Here is a 24,527-nt window from a genome sequence, read left to right as displayed (position 1 = left end):
ATTAAGAGTTCTGTGGATAGACGGTGGTGATGGTAGCAGAGCAAGGTAAATGTACTTGACGCCACTGAACTGAACACGCAAAAATAGTCCAGACAGTCAATGGTATCACAATTTTTTAAAAGCCTTTTTATTATTACCATAGAGCAGGTACCCCACAGTTCCCTCTCCTAACCAGGGTCCTCACCCCCTCTCCTCCTCCCAGCCCTATATCAGAAGGGAGGAGGCGGCACTCCTTACTTCCACGTTTATCCAGAGTTAAGTTCTGGGAACTGGAGGCTCAGCTCCGCGTCGCTGGGGCTTAGGTCCCAGGCTCTGGGTTTGCCACACAGGCCTTTTTCCACCTCCTTAGGCCTGAAGCTGGAACTGCATGACTTCCTGGCTCACTTGCCTTTTTTTTTATTTTTTTCCCCTTTTTCTCTAAAGTTGTTATAAACCTGTTTACCTTTGGGCTGCAAAGGGCCCAGGCTCCAGGCAAACAGAACTTAGGTGCCAAGCAGGAAGAGGAGTGATGGGAAAGGGGGATCCCTCCAGGGCCAGTGGGGTGAGGAGGAAAGATGGGACCCCACTCGCCCAACAAAACCCTTCCTCCTTCCTCCAATTCAACACTCACGTGTCAAGTGCCTACACCATGCCAGGCACTGCTGTCGGACGTGGAGAAGTACTGAGCTAGCAGCGAAGTGGGTGAGCCGACCTGCGCTCACTTCTGCTAGTAGAGTGCTACTCCTGAAGCCACGAGTCAATGAAGGATGGGGTGGCCAGCTCTGCTGTGGGGTCAGGGCAGGCTCCAGAGAGAGGTGATGTGTGTGGGACCTTCAGAACCAACAGGAGGAGCCAGCCAGATGGGCAAAACCAGCCTGGCAGGGCATTACAAGTAGAGGGACTGGCAAAGGCTGGGAAGGAGCCTAGCATGCAGGCAGTTTGGGGCAGAGTTCATGTGCCAGGCTGAACCTGGTCCTGCTGGAGGCAGGGACCCAGGGAGGATGCTGAAAGGAGAAGTGATGCCAGCTCCTCCAGAGGCCTGTGCTCCCTGCCTTCCCCCTTGGTTTATTCCGTCTCAAATTCATGAACAATGAGAGCCAGCGGCCCAGGCCAATGATTCTTGGCCCTGAGTGCATGTTAGATTCACCTGCAGAGCTTTAAAAAGGCACTGAGGGCACCAGGTGCAGTGGCTCATGCCTGTGATCCCAGCACTTTGGGAGGCCGAGGCAGGCGGATCATGAGGTCAAGAGATTGAGACCATCCTGGCCAACATGGTGAAACTCTATCTCTACTAAAAATACAAAAATTAGCTGGGCGTGGTGGCACGCACCTGTAGTCCCAGCTACTTGGAAGGCTGAGGCAGGAGAATCACTTGAACCTGGGGTGGGACGGAGGTTGCACTGAGCCGAGATCACGCCACTACACTCCAGCCTGGCGCCAGAGTGAAATTCCATCTCAAAAAGAAAAAAAAAAGGAACTGAGGGGGAAGGGGACAGTGTCTAAGAGGGACTCTGATGTAATTGGTTTGGGGTGGAGCCCAGGCCTCAATATTTTTTCAAAGCCATCTGGATGATCCTAATGGGCTCTGCTGTCAGGCAGCACCCTCATGAGGCCCTGGTGAGAGAATGCCTCCAAAAACCTTTTGTTAGTGCCGTACCCTTCAGAGGTAAAAAACATAAGCTTCAGGGCCAGCTCCACCTCACTATGAATCTCAGCTCCACCACTTACAAGATGTGTAACCTAGGTAGTGTTATCAGATAAAAATATAGGACGCCCAGTTAAAATCTGAATTTTCGATAAACAGCAAGTAACTTTTTAGTATGTGTATGTCCCCAGTATTGGATGGGACACATGACGCTACAACTCATGCAAAACTTTTTTCATTGTATTCTAAAAATCAAATATAAGTGGGCATCGGGGTTTTTATTTATTTATTTATTTTTTTTTTTTGCTAAATCTGGCAACCCTACACCTAGAGCTGGCCCTTTAACTTTCCTGAGTCTCAATTTCCCCACTGGTATCGGTGAAATCCCCGAGACGGAAGAAGGCAAGCAAGATGCTTGGCGTACAGCCAGGGCTCGGTGGGTGGCTTTGCCTCCTTCCTCCTCAGAACTTTGTTCTAGTAGAAGCTTTTTATTTTTTAGGAAAAATGTCAAGCATACACCAAAAGTGAAAGAATAGTAACAATAAACCCCCATACACCTCTGCCACGGATGCTGTGACACGCCCTATCCAGGTCCTCTTTACCTCTAGCTACTGGGAGTTTTGGGGGTAATGGCTCACAGATGTCCCTTTATCGGGAGAATTGTCCTGGGTCAGGCAATAATGCCCTGCTCCAATGAGGGGTGTGTGTATGTGTGTGTGCACACGCACATGCCTGTCTGCCTACAGCCAATGACCAACGGACATGGGAACAAAGGGCTGGGCCCCATACCTCAAGGTGTGACCATTCGGAGGAGCAGTTCCCTCTCCACGTCCCCAGGGATCAGGCTGAGCTAGACTCCAGCAGAGACCACATTCCTGCTGCCCCAACACGCTCCCCTCACTTCTTTCTTCTGAGAACACGCCCCCTAATAAACTATGTGCATCTGAATCCCATCTCAGGCTGTGCTCCTAAGAACCCAACCTAAACTACCTCTCGCCCAGATTCAAAAGTTATCAAGATTTTTGCCACACTTGCTTCATCTAGCCCATTTTATTTGGTGTTTGGCTTGTTTGTTTTGGCTGAAGTACTTCATATCATTTCCCCCTACATCCTTCATGATGCATCTCTAAAAAAATATAGGCAGTTAAGTTCTGACTTCCTTCCCTGATTGCCCTCCCAAAGGAGAAGGCTCTTGTTGGGGAAAGAGTCATAACTCCCAACAGTGCCAAGGGACAGAGACCAGAGGCCAAATAGGCAGGCACCCGGCCATCCACTCTGGCTCCCACCCAGCCCTGGACTATGGTGTGGCTTTGGTGGCCAGCAGGCCATGGTCACCTCAGGTCCCACCTCTTTTGTGTGGACCAAGAGCTCTGGGATGGTGTCCTGGCATCCTCATAATGACGCTGCCAGGGCCTGAGTTTCTCTCTATCCTAGAAGCAGGGGATGGCATGAAAAGGCTGAGCTGGCTGTGGCTATTCTGCTGGCCACAGCCCCTGCACACCCTTCTGCTGGAAGCTGGGCAGTCCTACCCACTGGGAGACACAGCCATGAGGGTCCACACTCTACCATGCCATGGAGCCTGCCATGGCATGAGGCAGCATGGAAGGCACAACAGCTTTTATTTAAAAATATGGTAAAATACACATAACATAAAACTTACCAACTTAACTGTTTTAACGTGCATAGTGCAGTGGCATTAAGTACATTCACAATGTTGTACAACCATCATCCTATCTAGTTCCAGAGCTTTTTCATCATCCTAAATGGAAGCCGTCTACCTAATAAACAGTCACTTCTCGTCACACCAGCTTTTGAGTTCAGGGAAAATTTGGGTTTGCATTGCAGCTCTTTCACTTGCTATCTGTGTGACTCTGGTAAGTGAAACCTCTCTAAGCCTCAGTTTCTTTATCTGTAAAACAAAATAACTTACAGGGTATCATAAAAGTCAAAGCTAAAGGGTAGTGCCATGTACGTAGAGCTGCTCCTGGCACTATTAAATAAAGGCCAGGCTAGGGCCTGTCTGACTAAAAAGGCTCTTCCCCTCCCTTAACCTCCACTCCCTGCTCTGTTCCCCCTTCAGTTTCCCGAGCTGTCTGCAGTGACCAAGGAAGATGAGGTTGCTTCCTTCTCCCAGAGGCAGGGCGAATGGAATGAGCACTAATGCATTCCAGTGTTTTCCCCTTGCCATGCCCAGAACCCAGTTCCAAACCAAAGAGTTACAAAGGCCTTTAAACTCCACACTCAGTACCTCAGGGTGAGGTCAGCCAAAACCCGCATTTCCAAGCACAGTGCTTTTCTACTCTGAAAACAGCCAAATGTGAACTGGCCACTCCTGGGGGTCAGAGCTCCCGGAAGAGCCTTGGGCCTCTTGGCTGCAAGCACTGATGGCCACCTCTCCAGCCTCTCCCTGCCTCCCGGCTGTGGAGTCGCCTCCCAGTCACCATGCTGGGTTGCCTTTCCCAGTCCAAATCAGGAGTGCAGGACCCCAGGTCGGGCACAGGAAACCTGTCCCCTCATCAGCCACTGTGCAACCGCAGGCAAGTGCCCTGCCCTCTCAGTTCTGTACAATGAGGAAGGGAGTCCCCATGACAAGGACTCAGCTCTCCTCCAAATCTCCCACCCTGCAGTTTATGTGAACATCACTGCCCAAGCAGAATGGGACCTCACCAGGTCTTTCAATCCAGTTTTCTCCACTGCCTTCCATTTTACAGACAAGAAAAACTCACACCCAAAGGCTGAGGCAACTTGCCCAAAGTGTCACATTTGTTTCTGGGAATCCAGAAGAAATAAATTCTTCACTTTGCAACTCTTCCCCTGAAACAACGCACTCAACACCAAGCATCCAAGCCATGCAAGTCCTATGCATACATGGTCAGGATATAAAAATCAATTATACACTAGCAATAAATAACTGGAGAATGTTTAAAAGTAACATTTACAGTAACACCAAGAAACATGAACTACCTAAGTACAAGTTTAACAATAATGTGCAAGATCTGTATATTGAAAACTACAAATCATTGACGAGAAAAATCAAAAGACCTAAATATATGGAGAGATATATTATGTTCATTGACTATAAGAACCAATATTGTCAAAATGACAACGATGCCCACATTCATCAACAGATTCAATGCAATGCCAATCAAAACCCTAGCAGGCCTTTTTTGTAGAAATCAACAGCTAATTCTAAAATTTATATAAATATGCAAATGCCTAGAATAGCCAAAACAACTTTGAAAAAGACAAAAGACTCACATGACCTGATTTCAAAACTTACTATAATAAGCTACAGCAATCAAGACAGTGCAGTATTGGTAAAAGGACAGACACATAGACAACGGGACAAAGTTAAGAATCCAGAAAGAGAACTACACATACATAATCAACTATTTTAGACAAAGTTAATTCAAAAAGAAAAGAGTAGTCTTTTCAACAAATGATACAATAGAACACCCTCTATATGCAAAAAAAAGAAACTAGACTCATATTTACACCTCATACAAAAATTAACTCAACATGGATTATAAATCTAAATGTAAAACCTAAAACTATAAAACTTCTAGAAGAAAACATTAAAAAAATATATTTCTGACCCTGGGTTTGGCAGAGGTCTTCATATAACTGACATAAAAAGCATGAAAAGAAAAAACTGATAAATTGAATTTCAGCAAAATTAAAACCTTCAAAAGACTTCATTGAAAAAAGGACAAGCCACAGACTGAGAGGAAATACTTGCAAAACACATATATTTAAATGGCTGCTAACTAGAATATGTAAAGAACCCTCAAAATTCAATAATAAGAAAACAACCTAATATTTAAAAATTGGCCAGGTGAGATGGCTCACACCTGCAATCCCAGCACCATGGGAGGCCGAGACAGGAGGATCACCTGAGGCCAGGAGTTTGAGACCAGCCTCGGCAACACAGCAAGACTCTGTCTCTAGAAAAATATATAAAATAAAATAAAACTTAGCCAGATACAGTGGGACACAGCTGTAGTCACAGCTACTTGGGAGGCTGAGACACGAGGATCACTTGAGCCCAGGAGTTCAGGGTTACAGTAAGCTATGGCTACACCACTATACTCCAGCCTGGGTGACAGAGTGAGACCCTGTCTCTTTGTGGGGAGGAGGGGAAGTGCAAAGATTTGAACAGACACTTCACCAAAGAAGATATACAGATGGCAAGCCAGCACATGAAAAGATGTTCAATATCATTCATCATTAGAATGTGATTTGAAACCACAAGGCCAGGCATGGTGGCTCATGTCTATAACCCCAGCACTTGGGCTGAGGTGGGCATATCATTTGAAGCCAGGAGTTCTAGACCAGCCTGGCCAACATGGTAAAACCCCACCTCTACAAAAAATACAAAAAATTAGCTGGGTATGGTGGCGCATGCCTGTAGTCCTAGCTACTCAAGGGGCTGATACACAAGAATCACTTGAACCCAGGAGGCAGAGGTTACAGTGAGCCAAGGTCACACCACTGCACTCTAGCCTGGGTGATGGCACAAGACTGTCTCAAAAAAAAAAGAAAACAAACCACAATGAGATACCACCGCTTAATAACTCAAATAAAAACAAACTGATCATGTCAAGCACTGGTAAGGATATGGAGTAACTAGAATTCTCATATACTGCTGCTGGGATTGCAAAATGGTACAACCACTTTGGAAAACAGTGCCTGTTGTAAAGTTAAATGTACTTTCAACCATATGCCCAGCAATCCTACTCCTAGGTGTTTACTCAAGTGAACTGAAAACCACGTTCACACAAAAACCTGAACACAAATGTTTGTAGCCAAAAAACCTGGAAGTAACCCAAATGTCCATCCAAGCAACAACACGGATAAATCTCAAAGCAGTATACTGAGTTTTAAAAAAGGTACAAAAGGCTACTTGCTGTATAATTACATTTGGAAGATGGTCTGGAAAATGCAAAACTATAGAGACAGAAATCAGATGGGTGAATGCCAGCAGCTCAGGGCTGGGGTTGGGCTGACTACAAAGACTCACCAAGGAACTTTTAAGGGTAATGGAAATGTTCTCTATCTTGACTGTGCAATAATGGTTACATAATTATAAAAAATCATACACTAATACACCGTCACAAAATTTTATTGTATGTTGATTATATCTTAATAAACCAAAACAAAAACAACAAACTCTATGCAGCCTCATGAGGGCTTCCTGTTTCTCCACCCAGTCTATGAGTTCACTGATAGAATGTGATGACCATTCTGGCCCAGAAAATAAAGTGACTCATCCAAGGAAACAAGCTCTGGAGGAAGGCAGGCCTGGGTTCAAACCCCAGCTCTGCCATTTACCAGCTTGTTGCCACTGGGCAAATTACCTCTCCCCTCTGAGCCTCAGGTTTTTCACCTGTCAAGTGGAGGTAAGTGACAATAGAATTCATCTTATTGGTAGGACGAAATAAGCTTAAGGAACAAGAAACAGCACAGTGTCTGCCATCTGTTTTGTACTCATCTTTTAGCCACTGTTATTACTACTCCTACTGCTGCTGTCATTATTACTATGAAAGAGCCAGGACTGACTCTTGGGGAATGACTCCACACCATGTCCTCCTGCATGAGGTGGGCCATGCCAGGCACCAGGGCCACCAGTTTCCTGGTTACAACCCCAAGAAGCAAATGCAGACCAAGGTCCTGCCCAAAAGTCACTTACAATCTGACTGGGACAGCAGATAAACTCAATGCAAATTCAATGCACTACAAGGGAGCAGTATAGAGATGAAAGCTACTGAAGGTTCAGAAGAGAGAGGCCACTGTGGGCTGTGCAATCCCTGAAGGCTTCCTGGACAAGGAAGCTTTTCATGAGCCTTACAGACAAATCAGATGTAACAAAATCAAAAGGAAAGAAACTCTCAGAAAAAGAGGAGCCGGAAAATCCCTCTACCCCAACTTCTCCCCCATGGCCCAGCCCAGCCCTCCATCCATCCCTGGCAAAAGGCAGTGGGCAGTCCGCATCCTTGGCATTTCCTTCCAAGGAACAGCCCTGCACCAAGGGGAGGTGCGGGCATGAAAACAGAGAATCTGGACACCATGCGTCAGCGGGGCACCCACATGTGTCCCTGCATCTGGGCAGGAGGGTCTGATGGAGGGCTGGCCTGGGATCTCGGGCTTTAACTCCCTCCCCACCTTTTTTTTTCCATGGACCTGAATTTGAGTTTGTCTGGGGAGTGTTTTCTTAAGCCCAAGTGTTTTTCCTGCAGTCCAGGCCCACCCCCTCCCCGCCCCTTCTGCCGGCTCAGGCCCTCGTCTGGAGCAGAGAGCCCAGCAAAATGCTGACTGGCCGGGCCGCGGTGCTGCCTTTGATGCACACCACTCTCCAGACTTCAATGTCGCTGTGTGCACGGCCCCTTTAATAAGTTATTTCCGTGGAAAACCCTGGTAACTCGGTCGTGAATCAAGCCTATAAACACCTCAAACCCATCAAAGCACCCAAGAAAGGGAGGGGGCGGGCCAGGGAAGAAAATCCCTTACGGTAACTCACACAGTGCTCCCTCAGAAGGGCCTGGGAGTCCATGCTGTCAGAGGGGCCCGGCGCCCCCTCGCCTGGGGCCCAGTCAGCCAGCTGAAAACACCACACTGTCACCCTGAAATCCAAGGATCCAAAGCCCCAAAGGACACTGCCCGTCTGTGTGTCCCGGGGACAATCTTGACCCAACTCCCAGCAAGATTTACAGCCCAGAGAGGCAGACCCGGCCGGCTGCTCCCGGGGTACAGGAATGTAATGTTTTGGCTACTGGTGAAAGGCCCAGTTTATTGGAAACACACTTCTTTTCCAATGTTTAGTTTCCTTTCACTCTTTTCTCCTTTTTGTTTTTCCCAGAGTGCACTGCCCAGGGCCTTAGGAAAGGACATTATGGAGCTTAAAATCTGGCCTCAGGGGTGCCCGGGGATGCAGGGAGACGCATGGGGACAGGTCTCAGTTTTGTCTGAGTAGCAGGATGGCCACCACCTCCGCGTGGGCAGAGGTCCTAGACACAGAGAGGGGAGACCCTGCTCTAGGCCGAGGTCTGCCACTTGGGAACTGGGGACCAAGCACAGGCGCTGCCCCTCTCAAGGCACCATCTGTAAGGGGGCGAATGAACCAAATCCCCTCTAGAGGGGCTTCTGACTAAAACGCTGTGGTCTTGGAAAACAATCTGGCACCGAATCTAATAAGGCTGACCACATATATAATGTAGGGAGCTCAGCAATTCCACTCCCAGCTATGTACCCAAGAGAAGTATGACCCTGTGTCCTCAAAAAAACTGGTATAAGGTATTGATTGTAACATCATGGGTAGAAACCAAAAGCCAGGCACTATCAATAACTGGTAACCATCAGTAATAGAATGGATATGTTAGACTAGAATCACAGTCCATTCCCACAGAATATTATCCGGCCATGAGAATGAGCAATTGGCAATACACAACAACAATATGGATGAGGCTGGGCGCAGTGGCTCACACCTGAAATCCCAGCACTTTGGGAGGCCGAGGCGGGTGGATCATGAGGTCAGGAGTTCAAGACCAGCCTGACAAACATGGGGAAACCCCGTCTCTACTAAAACTACAAAAATTAGCTGGGCGTGGTGGCACACTCCTGTAATCTCAGCTACTCAGGAGGCTGAGGCAGGAGAATCGCTTGAACCTGGGAGGTGGAGGTTGCAGTGAGCCGAGATCACATTACTGCATTCCAGCCTGGATGACAGAACAAGACTCTGCCAAAAAAAAAAAAAAGGATGAACCCCACGAATATTCTGTTGAGTTAAAGAAGCTATATTCCAAAAAGGCAACAGGGTATGCCTCTGTGTGCATCAGTTTCAAAAACCAGAAAACTAGACAATGGGGTTAGAAGTCAGGATAGAGCTGAGGTACCCTTGGGGAGTGGGGTGTGGGGAGTGGCTGAAAGGGGACATGAGAGGGGGCTTTTGAGGTCATGGTCTGTTGCTTCATCTGGGCTACAGTGACACAAGAATGCTCACTTCGGCCAGGCACGGTGTGACTCACGCCTGTAATCCCAGCACTTTGGGAGGCTGAAGTGGGAGGATCACCTGAGTTCGGGAGTTCGAGACCAGCCTGACCAACATGGAGAAACCCCATCTCTACTAAAAATACAGAATTAGCTGGGCATGGTGGTGCATGCCTGTAATCCCAGCTACTTGGGGAGGCTACGGCAAGAGAATTGCTTGAACCCAGGAGGCAGAGGTTACAGTGTGTGGAGATTGCGCCATTGCACTCCAGCCTGGACAACAAGAGCAACACTCCGTCTCAAAAAAAAAGAATGCTCACTTTGTGAAAATTGTTCACATGTGACATCTGCACTTTTCTGCATGTATTATGCATTGGTAAAAAGTTTACATTAAACAAACAAAAAAACTCTACACTTGGGGCCATACAAACCTATTCGCTAAGCCCACAGTCATCCATGTATCAATTAAAAGGATTTCTGGGACACCCATCCCTGACCTACCACAGACAGAAGTCCAGCCCGCCCTGAAGTGGCATTCAAGGCCCTCTCCCTGTGGGCCTCATTCCTTACTGCCCTGCCAGACTCATTCCCCATTCCCAGAACAAGTGTCCTCACATCTTCCTGCCTTTGCCCGACAGTTTCCTAGGCTGGGATGCCCTTTCCCTGCTTAAGCCTGGTGAAACCCTCCACCTTCAAACCCAGCTGTGACCCCAGCCTCCCTGGCAGCCACCTGGCACACTACTCATTGGAGAAACAGCATTTATGGCTGGGCACAGTGACTCACACCTGTAATCTCAGCATTTTGGGAGGCCAAGTCAGGCAGATCACTTGAGGCCAGGAGTTCGAGACCAGACTGGCCAACATGGTGAAACCCCGTCTCTACTAAAAATACAAAAATTAGCTGGGCATGGTGGCGCACGCCTATAGTCCCAACTACTCGGGAGGCTGCGAGAGGAGAATCGCTTGAACCTGGCAGGCAGAGGTTGCAGTGGGCCGAGATCACACCACTGCACTCCAGCCTGGGTGACAGGGTGAATGAAACTCTGCCTCAAAAAAAAAAAAAAAAGAAAGAAAGAAAGAAAGAAAGAAAGAAAAAGAAAAAAGAAACAGCATTCGCCTTGCCTCCCTCGGAAGCGCTTTTCCCCCAGTCTTTTCTATTAGATTCTAAGTTTGCTGAGAATGCCCAGTCTCTTGGGTATTTTCTCCTTCTCACAATCCCATCCCTCAAGCTAACACTTGATTACCAATTCATTAAATCACCATTTGCTAAAAAGTACATGTGTGCCAGGCACACCGTGCTACATAGGGTCATTGTGATCTCCACGACCTCCTACAAGCTGTTGCTGAGCCCACCTCTCAGGAGAGGAAATGCAGGCCACAAAGGGAAGCAAAGTGTTGTTGACGGCAGGTCTGCCTGGCCCCAAAGCCTGGGCTTTCAGCCTGTGCCGGCCATCCCTACCCCTCACTCCACACCCCACTGCAAGGTCTGCAAGCGGGCCTTGGGAGCGCTGTATGGCTCTTTCGTTTTTAGTAAAATTGTTCAGACCCAAGGGAGGCATCAGGGCAAGGGCGTATCAGGGCTCAGGTGGGGCTAGCTCCGGCTTTCCTGAACAATCACAGAGAATCTACCTGCATAGGATGACAACATCCGTTCGGAGGAGTTGGTCAGCAAATGTTACTTTAACCACTGCCAGACTCAGTTTGCTCATCTAAAAACTGGAAGTTACAACACCTGCCTCACCAGGTTGTGGCGAGAATCGAATATGTAAGCCCCCAATGACCCCTCTCAGAGGGATGGTCAGATGTAACCCCCTTGCACAGCTAACCCCCAGAACATAAATCACAGCTACAGAGACTAGAGCCAGCACAGCTCACAAAAGAACAGGCTGTTTATCCCATGTATGTTCACGCCCAGAAGTAATCAGGCACCGGCCAGGGGCTCTGATACAGAAAGGACTCCTGCCTTGAGGGGAAGACGGTCTGGGGGCTCTGCGATCCTTCCAGGTCCGTCTAGATTTGAGTTCTTAGCCTAGGCTGCGCATTAGAGTCACCTGGGGAATTAAAAAAAAAAAAAAATTCCAATGCCCAGTCCAGCCCCAACCATTTTTGGAACGGGGTCTGAGCTTTTCAAAAACTCTTCAGAGGATTAATGGGCAAAGAGGGTGGAGAACCAATGATTTGGACCAAATGATCCATTTACACATGAACAAGCCCAAGTAGAAGCAGTTTGAGACCACCAAGAAACAGGGAACAGAGTCAGGACTAGGAGCTGGGCCTCCTGGCCCCCAGGTAGGGGTGGTGCTACCTTTAGACTCAGAGGAAACCCCTGGGCTCTCTCTGGCCTCCGCCCTGTGAGGGAGAATGCAGCTAGGACAGCTGGGCAGCCACGTAGCAGGAGACAGGGCCTGCCCACTGAAGAGCCTGGGCCCTCTCTCCACCGTCCTCGGCTCCCCTCTCAGTCAAACAGCACAGGAGGCCCCAGAGATTTCATCACCTAGCCCCCCAACCCCAGTCAGAGTCTCCTTGGGCCTGAGACAGACAATCCCAGCTGAAAGAGTCTGGTGGTATGGAGACGCCTTGGCCTCTCTGTGCAATCTGTCCTGCTTTATTTTGAACCCTTGGAGGGGGGAAGGAGCAGTGGACCCCTCCGTGAATCACAAACATAACCTCAACGTCTACAACACACCAGGCTCTGCTCTCAGAGCCAAGCCCCCCAAGCCTTATTCCCAACATCTGCCCTTGGGGAGCAGCCTGGAGTCCTCACTTTGGAAACAGTGTCTCCTCCTCCCCAGTGATCCTGGGCTGGGGAGCGGCGGTGCAGGGAAGAGGCCTGGGAGTGACCCTGCACATCCCTCGGGCCCAGCAGCCTCCTCAGGGGCCGAACCTGAGGTCCAGAGTGGACGTGTGGTTTACAGACCACACAGCCACTGGGTGGCAGGGCCAGGGACATTTCCCCTGAATGTCATACATAAGGCAGTGGGCAGGAAGACTGGGGAAGATGAGTGAAGGGGTGGCAGGTGGGGGAGAACCAGTCTTGGGACACCCAGAGGACACAGGCCCTGAGCATGGCCACCTGTCTGCAGCAGTGCCTGCTGGGTGCCCCATTTCACCTCATTTCTTCAAGGAGGCTGGAGTCAGACAGCTGTACCCACCCCAGCCCCTCTCCCAATGCTCCCCACTGACCACATCTGCCCAGCAAAGCCCCTCACCGTAGCTGCCTCCCATGGCTGCTGAGGAGCCAAATGGTGCCCTGCCCCTCCCAATTTCAGCCCATGTGACGGAGCTGGCCTCCCCTCCTTCTTCCCCACCTGGCATGGAAGGCCTCCCAGCCCAGCTTCTCCCTGCTCTGTCCAGCATTGGCACTATCCTGGACAACTCAAAGAGATCAAAATGACTTCCAGACCCCTATCTGTGAGCTCCCACCTCTCCTTTTAAAGATCAATTAAAGTCTTGGCAATGATTCACCTTGCAGTCTGGGATGGTAGCTTTGATGTCCGCTCCAGACATGAGACCTCTGTTTTTCCAAATCTAGAAACTGCTACCAAATGGTGAGGGTAGGGTCCCTCCCTGGGGCCAGAGCAGCCCCAGCTTTGCAAAGATGCCAGCCCCAAGGTCTTACCCTCACTGGCAGGGGGTGCCAGGCCCTGACTGGGGGGCATGGGGAAACAGGCCATGAATATCAGGAATTCCTTCCACAAAGGACAACTGGGAAAGCAATGCATCTCTGCTTCCCTTGGCAGCCAAGGGCCATGGAGGAAAAATGTTTAATATAAAAACATCTGACAAAGTGCCTTCAGGATATATTTTCTGCATCAAAGAAGTAGCTCTTGGCAACAGCCACTCTACCCTGACAAGGAAACTTTCGAGCGCAGTTCCCGATTGTTACAGACGCCCGATTGTTACAGACGCCCGATTGTTACAGACGCCTGGGGAAAGCATGCCAGTGGGGACAGGAGGAGGGGGACCCTGGAGCCCGGCAGGCAGATGGTTGTGATTAGGCTGGACGCAACCAAGTACATTTTCTGGAATTTCAGGTCTCCTCAGACAACCTGCTGGTTCCCCTGATGATGCAGGCTGCCAATGTATAGTGAGGGGTAGGGGCCATCTGCAGCCAGCCCTGGACAGGCACCCGATACCCTGTCTCGCCAGCAGCCTCCCCTCACAAGCCCACCCACCTGCCATCTCGCTGGTCATTCATTTATCCACTCAGCAACCACCCAATGAGCAGGGGGGCTCAGTGATCATTGTTCATGCTGAGTCTCAGGTACCCAGGGACACAGAAGCCCCAGAAGCTCAAGAACCATGTTTGTGTCCTGAATCTTCCAGGGCCAGCAAGGGCACCTCATCAGACACTAAGGAACCCAACAAGTGCCAGACTGCCTGGGTTCCAATCCCAGCTCTATTGCTTTCTTGCTGGGTGACCTTGGGCAAGTTACTTAACCTCTCTGAGCCTGTTACGTCTTCCTTTAATTTGGCTAATAAAAGTGGCTACTTCAGAGAGTTGTTGAGAGTAGTCCATGAATAAATATATTTATGGCACTTAGAGAATACCTGGCACAGAGCTCTGTGTTAGCTGTGATTATTAAATATGTGTGATGATCTTTCTGTCTTTAAGAGCTCTCTCTGGATCTCTTTATCCCAGGCAAAAATTCATTCATTCATTCATTCATTCATTCATTCATTCATTCCACAATGACTCCCTAGCTGTGAGCTAGGCCCAGTATTAGAAGCCAGATGAGGTCCTTTAGGACCAAGTATATCCCAGGGTTCCCTGGTATCCATGACCATGATCCCTCTGTTTCAGCTCATTCCTCTAGTGTTCAGGACAACTTCTCTGGATTCATCTTTCCCCATTCCTCCATCTCTCACTTATTTACTTTCTAGCCACAAACTCTTAGAGCATATGGTATTAACTGCATGCCTCCTTGCTTTTGCACAAGCTGATCCTCCTACTTGAAAGGTTATCTACAGCCTGTTGTCCTCTTGGTGAACTCTTAGTCATCCTACAAAACCCAACTCAGAATCACCTTCTCTGTGAAGGTGAATGCCCCCTGAACACTCCCATCCCCACCGCAACAGAGTCCCCTGCTTTGAGCACATCTCTAGGGCAGCACTCAGCATGATCAGTCACCACTGTCTGTTTGCTGTCTGCCTCTCCTCTAGACCAACAGCTCCTAGAGGGGAAGGTCCAGCCTTTCTCCATTTTGTGTCATCTGCCACTGGCATGTAGTAGATTCTTTTTTCCCCTTTTTTATAATAAATTCTTGTTTTTAATTTTTATTTTTCTTATTTTTTTAGAGACAAGATCTTGTTCTGTCGCTCAGGTTGGATCACAGTGCAGTGGTGCAATCACGGCTCACTACAGCCTCCAACGCCTGAGCTCAAGTGATCCTCTTACCTCAGTGGCTGGGACTACAGGTGTGTGCCACCATGGCCAACTAATTTTTTAATTTTTTTAAGAGGTAGGGGTCTTGCTATGTTGTCCCCAGCTGGTCTCAAACTCCCAGGCTCAAGCAATCCTCCTGCCTCAGCCTAGGATTACAGGCACAAGCCACCACACCTGGTTGCAGTAAGTTCTGAATAATAAATGTTCAATACATTGACTTGTCATTCAAAAGCCCACACTCAGGAAACACAATTGCCCTGAAGTCCTTTGTCTGAGGCCATGGGGCATCTAAAAGCTCTGTTACCTCTGTTGAGCCAGTTGCCCTCTCTGGACTTTGCAAGTACACCCCCACTGCAGCCCCCAAGCTTTAGTGCCTTGGGATGGAGGGGTGGAGGTCCAAGACACTGATCCCCTCCCTCCTCATGACTTTGTTCCATGCCACAGTTTTGCCTTTGGACAATGACAGGAGAAGCTAAGATGCCCCAGGACAGAAGCCCTAGCTCTTTGACTACTCCCCACCCCAAGGCCTGGGAGCTGGTACTTACAGCCTGGAACACATCAGCACCAAGAAGCCCTTGAGATCAGTGACCCAGTGGACCCAATATACAGCTGAGCAAACTGAGACTAGAGAGGCAAGGAATTTGCCTGAGGTCACATGGCAGGAAAAGGGCACAGCTGAGCCTAGAAACCACTCTGGCACACTGCCCACCGTCCCGCATTGCTTCTTGGCAGGCACAGGTTGTCTGGGCCCTCCTTTCAGCTGCCTGTTCCCCCAGGACTGCTCTAGTCAACCCCATCACTCCTGCCGACTGCCCCTCACACCTCTCCCCCAGCCCAGGAAGAATGGGTCCTTCTGTGAGATACTCAGGAGGCGTCAGGGAGGGAAGGCATTTTTTTTCCCTTTGGTTGGTCAAAGCTAAAAAGACACATGGCAAGGGCTTGATGTGAGTAGTAAATACCATCCATGTGGAACTGGAGCTGCATGCTCCTTCTCCCCTACCCATTACTGAGTTGGACATGGCAGGGTGGTGCTGGCCAGAATTGGTGTCAGTCTGGCAACCTATCCACTGCCTCCAGGCTGGAGCCTGACCCCTGGGGATAGGCAGAGTGGGCATGGGTCACGCCCGAGGGCCACCTCTTAAATCCAAGGGGACCAGGCTAGGTTCAAGTCTGATTGTTTCAGGGCACCACTCACCCAGATGAAATGCCCTTCCTGCTCTCCAAAACTTAATGAAATGTTCTTTTCAGCTAAAACGTATCCCCTGCCCTCCTGCTTTCCCTTTGAAACCACTCTGCATACAGCACCCCAGACCCACAGGCAATGAGCACCCTCACGTGACAGGCCTGAGCATCGTCATATGATAGCCACATTCTGCAGGCCCTGCCTATCGGTCAGGTGTGATCAGTCTGTGAAAATTCACGGAGCTGGCACTTATATGTCCACTCTGCAGGTTTGGAAAAAAGTTTTTTAAAAAATCTTTCCCAGGTCCTGGCCTCTGCCCATCTCGTCTCCCACCAACATCTGGAGCTTTGCTTCCCAGTCGCTTGCAACTCCCTTGGTTTCTCAACGTCAAGCTCTTTTCACACCTCCAGGTCTTTGCATCTGCTATACCTGGAATGCTCCAAATCCTGTCTTTCTGACTTCCATTCATTCTTTAAATATCGCCTTTAGATATTGCCTCTTCCAGGAAGCCTTCCCGAGCTACCTGCCTACCACACCAACAGTTGATCACTAATCCCTTCTTCCTCTGGACTGTCTCCTGTTATTGTTTGTGTCTTCACCCATCTGTGAATACCTTGAGGGAAGAAATAATGTAACTTTTATCTCTGTGCCCCTAGCCCTATGCACAGTGCCTGGAACACTGCGATGGCCACACCCACCACATGCAGTGTGCCAGGCCTTGGCAGACTCACAGGCATCATCTCATTTAACCCTCACCAGTAGGGATATGTTGTTATTATCATCCCCATTTTACAAGTGAGAAAACTGAGGGACAAAGCAGCTGAGTGGCTCTCCCAAGGTCACACACCTTATAGACGGCTGACTCAGGGCTTGATCACAGGGCCCACTGGTGCAGAGCCCATGCTCTTCAGCCCACCACAGCTATAGGAACTCAGGACCCACGGAATGGACCAAACCGCACACCCTGGAACACGGAACTCTTAGAGTCTGTTAGATGAGGGTGTTGGACGAGAACACACTTGCTCCCTGTAATCGAGAAAGCAGACACTGCACACACACACTCCTCTCCCAGCTTCATTAGGCATTGATGGTAACATCAGACAGCACCAACCCCAAGGGACCCCTGAAATAGGCAAATGGCAGGCACAGTTGCTACCAAGTGGCAGGTGGGTAAGCAGTGTGGACCCACCGTGGGTTGCAACCCTAGGTGGATCCACACTGCTCTGCTTGATGTGTGGCTCTGAGCCAGTCTCCCAACCTCCCTGAGCCTCTGTTCCCAAACTCTGCCAACTTACACAATGCAACAATCTATACAATGATCTGCGCCCTCAAGGAGCTTACAGTCTGGCTGGTGGAGGAAAGACACCCACATCCAGCTCAGCCCCCAACTCTCCAGGTAGCCTACTGTGGCTCCCTTCCTTCCCCAGGCATCCTCCTTTCTAAACGGAAGGGCCTGCTCTCACTGACAGAGCTCTAAAGAACCCACATGCTGTGAGGACTGACATACCAGGCACAGAGGGCCAAGGTTCCAGCAAGGACTGCCCGATCCCAGTGATGGGCAGCTTAGACCATGCCTTGCAAACAGCTGGACAGTGACTGCCCAGCTCCCACCCTGAGGGCCCTTGCCCAGTGTTCCATAACAAGCATCCCCCTCCCCTTCCCTGCGCCAGACCCTGGCAGGGGTAAAGTCTCTCATTTAACCCTCACCATTAAGGATATGTTGTTGTTATCATCCTCGATTTACAAGTGAGAAAACGGAGGGACAGGGTGCTTAATAAAGCACTTGAACGGTTATCTTACAGGCACTAGAATAAGATAGCAGAGGGGAGCCACTGGTCCTAAAGAAGCTTGCCCTGTGCGCCGCCTCCAGCCCCACAGCATGGAGTCAGGCAGGCCCGGGTGCTTAAGCAGCCCTGCCACTTCAGGCTCCCGCTAAGTGACTCAGAGCTCACCCAGCCCGGCCTGGCCAGGGCTCCTTCCCTCACCCAGGTCTTAAAGCTCCTTCTGACATGTTCATTGTTTTTCTAGGCTGGAGTCAGAGATGCTGAGAGAACCCTGCCCTCTGCCACCAGCCTTTCTCGGAACTGCCATTTCTTCATCCTGCAATTCTGAGAATTATGGCATGTTCTACTTTAAAGTTGGAAAAAAAAAAAAAAAAAGTTTGCCTACCAGCCACTCACACCTTAGTATGAATTTATTTAACTAGCTTCTCTTCCTTCCCTTCCCAAACTAAACTGAAATCAAGCAAATGGAAGAGGAATGGAAATACTGCAGAGAAGAGGACAGCCTGACAGGGACCTTGGACGGTCAGGTGACAGTACCCCAGGCCCTGAATTAGGTGAGGAAATCAGAGTGCCAGAGTTTTGACAGTACCCCAAAAGTTCTAGGCTTTCCATTCTTCCCAAATCCCATCAAAGACTCCAGGTATAAGGTCTCTAGATTTGCTTAAAGCTCTGCATTCTAGCCTCCCTCCACCCCCCTCCCCATCCCCAGTCACCTTAGTGAAGCCATTTGCCCCCTCTACACTGTTTAGTGGGGATCACGTATCCAAATTGGGAGCTGATGTAGAGATCAAATGAAGGGTTTCCATCAACTACTCAGCAGAGCTGAAGCAAGTGCGTCTCCTCTCCTGCAGCCCCTCGCCCTGCCCACGCATGCCTCCTTGCCTGCCTGGGCCTGGGACTAAGCCTCAAGAGGCCCATCCTTCTCCCAAGTGACCTCAGCAACAGGACAGGGAAGTAAAGCAGAGACCATGGAGCTAGATAAAACAGAGTCCCAGGCCCGATGCTGGGATTGTCACTGTGCAAGACAAACTAGGGCAGTCTCCATCCTGGAGCTGCAGACACCCTGTTTGGGGATGACATGCATCCCAGGACACTGACGGTGACAAGGCTCTTGGGATCGGCAGACCCCCAGAACTCCAGGAGATGGAAGGCCAGGCCAGCAAGTGGTGTGATCTCTGGGTGGTCCCCAAGGTTTGTCTAGTAGTGGCCTGGGAGGGCATGGAGCTGCCCTGCACCCTTGCTAGCCCCTCATCCCCTTCCCCAGTACTTAAATCAGGACAGGTGTCAGGCTCCTTTTGATCATTTTACTTTGCTCCTGCCAGGGTCTGGCTTGGGGAAAGGAACAGGGATGCTTGTTGTAGAACACTGGGCAGGGCCCTCAGGGTGGGGGGCTGGGCAGTCACACTATCCAGGCTCACGTTCCAAGCCTGCCACTTACATTATGGGCAGTTGGCCCAGCAATGAGCCTCAGTTTCCTCCTCTATGAAATGGGAAGAATCACACTTGTCTCACTGGGTTGTGGTAAGGAGTCAATGAAATGGAGGATGCTGGCGCTTAGTAAAGTGCCTGACACGTAGTGAGTGTCAATAAATGTCAACTACTGTCATCATCAGCACCATCATATTATTTGTCCTTAGACACATCAAATGCCCTGGCCTGGCCCAACACATTGTGCCCGCCTCTGCCCCTCACCTTTCTGACTTCACCTCCGGCCCTGCCCTCCCACACAACCTTGCACTCCATCTTGCAGAATGACTCGTGCCTTCACCACCCACCAAGACCTGTCATCCCTAGGCCATTTCCCTCCCTGAATATGTCCTCCAGTGTGACAGCCAGCACAGCCCCATGTCTCCGGGCTCCAAGTAGGCAGGTGGGCAGCTTAACCCACAGGACCTCAGATCCCCACAGCACAGAGCAAGCTGGAAAAGCTAACAGTGGGCCCTTGGGGGGAAACACTCCTCACATGGCATCCCTGGAAGGGACCAGGATGACACAAAGGTAAACACTCCATTCACCTACTGAGGCCACCCAGAACTCAGACCAAAGTCCTTCAAGACCTCACTCAATGTCCTTGGCATAGGAAATCCCCAATTTCCTCCCCAAATCCTTCCACCCCTTAGAATTCTAAGGCATTGGACACATTTTCCAACACAGTCCTTTTGCACAGTCACGAGTAGCAGAGACCTTCTCACCACCCAATACCAAAGACTACTTTGGGGTATCTGGGCGGAAATCTCAGACACAGGCCCAGTGAGGCCCAAAGGCAACCAAACTAATGGCCTTGGGGTCTCCTGAGACCTCCCAGCCTCTGGATTTAGGGAGGGGCTTCCTGCAAGTGCTTAGGGGTCTGGTCCTTCCAGCCTGAGCCACACCAGGCCTCCTCTGGAATGGCTGGGATCAAATGAGACTACATCTGCAAACACCTTGAAACTATAAGATATGCACATGCACACATGCACGCGCGCGCGCACACACACACACACACACACACACCACAGACTTTCCACCATTAACAATAGGGAGAAAGAGGATGCCAAAAAATTACCCATCTGTCCAGACAACCAACGCCAATGGAATCCATCGGAGGGCTGGCAGTGACACAAAATCGTAAATTCAGAAATACTTTCAAGCCCCCTGCTTCAAAATTATATGTGGCTTTCACTCATGTAGGTGCAGAGGAAAAAGAAAGGATTGAAATTTTAACTTGTGTTCATCTGGTTGGGACTTTGAGGGAAAGAAATTATTAGAGAAGGAAGTACCCTAATGAGGGGAGCCACCAGAGACCAGAAGGCACTCAGGAATAGGACCCAGAAGACCTGGATTCCAGGACCACTGGAGCCCAGGACCAGGCTGCCCATTGTGGGACCCTGTGTGGCAAGTCACATTCCTGCTTCCGCTTCCAGCCTCCCCATCTCTGCAACAGCCATACTCTTGTGAGCTCCCATGCCTTGGTGAGAAGGGAATGGATGGGCGAAGGCTGTGGGCCTGAAGGAAATGGCCAGGCAGCTGTGAGCAACCAGTGCTGCATTATCCTTAGAGTTTCAGAGAGACCGCATCAAGAATGACAGGACTTTAGGGGAAATACATGTATCGAAGGTACATTTGGCCCTTGCAGAAAAGTGGGGGACAAAACAGTGACGAAGAGCACAGACCCTGGAGACAAACAGCCCGTGGCTGTTCCAAGAGAATGCACCTAAAGGCAGTCAAGTGGAGTGCCAGCCATAGCATACACTCAATAAATGGCTATTATTTTGGCGACTGCTACTATGGCATGGATGTGGGGTGAGGGAAGAATGGCTCAGATGGAGACACACAGCCATCCAGCCATGCCCACGAGGTATGCAGCCCCAGCCTGAGGGGCTGTCAGTCCCAGCCAGCACGCCTCCAGGCCACTATGCCACCAGCCATGCTCCCAAAGGGCCCCACAGACACTGCCTCTGGCCCTCAATGTCTCCAGTCCAACACCAACCTCTCATTTCTCAAGGAAAGTTTGATTCAGGTATTCCTCCACATGTGGGGGTCCCTATGACCAGCTTCTAACTGCAGGGGACAGAAGACTCCAAAGCAGGGTCCCCTTGGCTTCCTATCCCAGCATCCGCTGCTCAGGGAGAGACACAGAAACCACTGGCCTTTGCCAAACTCCTCACTTGCCAGATCCTCCCTGCAAGCTCATTCAACCAACTCCAATTTCCCCAATCTTCTGACCCTTCCCATTGGTCCCTGCCCCAGTGTGGGGACAGGAGGAAGACAAATGTGTACCACATCCACTTTGCTGCCTCTCGCAGCTGGGGGAAGAGGATCTCTTTCTAAACGAGAGATGGAGAGCTGTGCTGAGTTTTTATCATTTCCAAGCGAGACAAGAGAGAGACAACTGGTTAAAACATGGTAGACAGGTGCTTTAAAAGTTATCTTCAGGTTTCATTCATACAGACTGTTCTTAACCCCAAGAACACCAGCGACTGAAACACTGGCAATCTTCCCATCCAAGGATTGGAGGAGAAGGGAAACAAAAAGAAGAGGGGAAGTCAAAAAGTCTTCCACCAAGCCCCCTCCGCAGCTGTCCCCTTCGATAAATTTCAACACAACAGCAATGCACGAGAAAAAATGCCGACCTGAGAATTCACCCGGAGCAGTGATGAGGGAGTTGGTAGCCTCCGTTTCAGTGTAAGACAATGTGGAATCGGACAGATCTGTGGGAGGAAAGAAAAAGAGAACTTAGTTGGCCGTGGGGCAGCACTCTCTTTTTTCTTCTTTCTCATGCATCTGTGTATGTGTGCACATGTGTGGATGTGTGTGCTTGCAAAGGGCAGCATGTCCCTCCCAACGTTCTGATGTCACCCTGTAACCCCTTTTCAGGATCACCCCAGACCAGCCCAGCCCAGCCCAAGAACTCTTCTGGAAAGTGCTGACTGTGAAGCTGGTACCTGAAAATGTACTGCCCTGACCACAGAAATAACCCAAGTTCAGGGGACCGAGCAAGTAGCAACTTGGAGCCTCCCTGGGTAAGGTTAAATTAAGCCCCTAAACAATCCATAGTTGCCGTACTTAATTACAACCATTAAAATTCTTGAAGTTGTTCCTTCTTGCTTCCTTCCTTCCTTTCTTCCTTCCTTCCTTCCTCCCTCCCGCTGGAGCTGGGGAAACTGTTTTAACAAGTCACCAGCCGTCCTCACTCTGTCCCGCTTACACCCCTCTAATTAAGGGCTCAAGCATTTACTCCCAGATTAACTTTGTTTTTCCTCTCCCCTCCCCCACTCCCTAACATCCAAACCTGCTCACACAGCAACTTTTAATGCCTGGACTGTTTTTCTTAAGGCGTTCTTTCTTTATTTTTAAGTAGCTTTAAGTACATTATTGGTTTTCCTCTGTCTGCAGAACAGTTAGATGAGAAAGAGAAATTCTTTTGCACATTTTCTATAGAACACTGAGCTGCTAGAACATTGACAAGCCGATGCCTTTTGGGACAGGCAGACTTGGAAAATTTTTCCTGGGCCTGTGCCTCTGCTACCAGCAATGGGTGTTGCCGCCGTTAAGGGACAGGCCTGTCCAGGAGTTGGAACGCCTGCAGCACACTCACCTTCTCACCCAGCACAATCCAGGACTGGCTTGCGTGGCCCCACCTGGCCCCACCCGGTCCAGCACAGCTACTCCAGGCAAAGGATTCCTGGGATAAAACCGTTTGCCCAGGCCCTCACTAGCTAGAATTCCATTTGATCCTGCAGGAAGTTTTTTCCTTTTACCACATGGCTTGGGGAGCGGGAAGATAAAACATTAACCAATTTGGCCTGTTTTTTTTTTGTTTTTTTTTTTTTTCCTCTCTAGTTTCCCACTTGCCAGATGCTGACTGGGTGTTCTGGGTTTTATTTTGTTTTTTGGTCTCATGTGATCACAGAGGCTTAGAAGTGAACTGGCTTTTTGTTTATGAAAAAGCAACAATGCAAGGAAGAGAAAATAATACCAAAAAATAACCCGGGACTATTTATCAGGGAATGAAAAAGTTATCTGCTGGAAAAATATGTTAGGAGAAAAATAACGACACACGGAAAAATCTTAAAAAAAAAAAAAAAAAACCCTCAATGCTCAACTGGGAACTTCTTAGAAGAGTTTTGCTTTTAATACCGAATGTTCCCAAAGTGCTTAGTGCTCAGAGCCCTGCTGCCACTTCTCATCTGAAGTAGCAACATCACAAGCCGAGTCCTATTTCTTAGTGAACTGCCTTACAGCCAACACAGACAGCATTGTGAGGTTTCCAGAAGAGTGGGAACGACAGGCGGTTTCCACCTTTCACAGCTAGTAAGTCCCTATCACGCCCTTGCCAAACCCTCACATCTAGTGTTTCTAGTGAGGCCCTGGACGGTGTCTCAATGGCTGCTGTGCAAAAGAACGTTCCCAACCTCCATCACTGCTCAAGCCTCAGGGAGGAAGAACTCCATCTGCAAGTTGGAGCTCCAGGTTCAGGTCCCGCCTCCACTATGAGTCAAGCAACATCAGGGCTCACCAGCTTTTTCTATAAAGGACCAGAGGTTAATATTTTCAGCTTTGTGAACTATACAGTCTCCGCTGCAACTACTCAACTCTGCCTCAGCCATGGACAAAATGGAAATGGACAAGCCTGGCTGTGTTCCAGTAAAACTCCACTTCTGGACACCAAAATCTGAATTTCACGTAATTTTCAGGTGTCACGAAATATTAGGCTTCTTTGGATTTTTTTTTAAACCACTTCAAAAATAAAAGCCATTCTTAGCTTGCAAGCCATATAAAAACAGGTGGTGGGCTGAGCTATTCGACCACCGGTAAATGTCACTTCCTCTTTCTGGGCCTCAGTCATCTCATTTGTAAAATCATGGGGACAACTGTTTGATTTCCACATGGTCACTCTGCAGGGCTGGGCAGTGCCCTGATTTTTGCTGCTTTATCACATGCTAACTGACAAACCCTCAGGGCGATGATCCTTGACATTCAAGCTGAGGTGCTAAGAACTTTCACTAAGAACTTTTGAAGGTTTTTTTCTCTAATGGAACTAAGGATCTTGCAAGCAACTAGGACAATTATGCTGACTTAGGAAAT

The 24,527-nt window shown here is 49.4% G+C and overlaps 1 protein-coding gene across 1 annotated transcript in view; it reads right to left on the bottom strand.

Annotated features, from left to right (window-relative positions):
- SMAD6 (SMAD family member 6) overlaps window positions 1-24,527 on the bottom strand; it is an 80,789-nt gene that overhangs the window by 44,213 nt on the left and 12,049 nt on the right. The window contains exon 3 of the mRNA XM_008016164.3: window positions 22,073-22,150. Coding sequence (XP_008014355.1) covers window positions 22,073-22,150 — 78 coding nt within the window. The remainder of the gene's footprint in view (window positions 1-22,072; window positions 22,151-24,527) is intronic.

This window comes from Chlorocebus sabaeus, chromosome 26 (assembly GCF_047675955.1).
Source record: "Chlorocebus sabaeus isolate Y175 chromosome 26, mChlSab1.0.hap1, whole genome shotgun sequence".
Taxonomy (NCBI): domain Eukaryota; kingdom Metazoa; phylum Chordata; class Mammalia; order Primates; family Cercopithecidae; genus Chlorocebus; species Chlorocebus sabaeus.
This window is presented reverse-complemented; position numbering and strand designations above follow the sequence as displayed.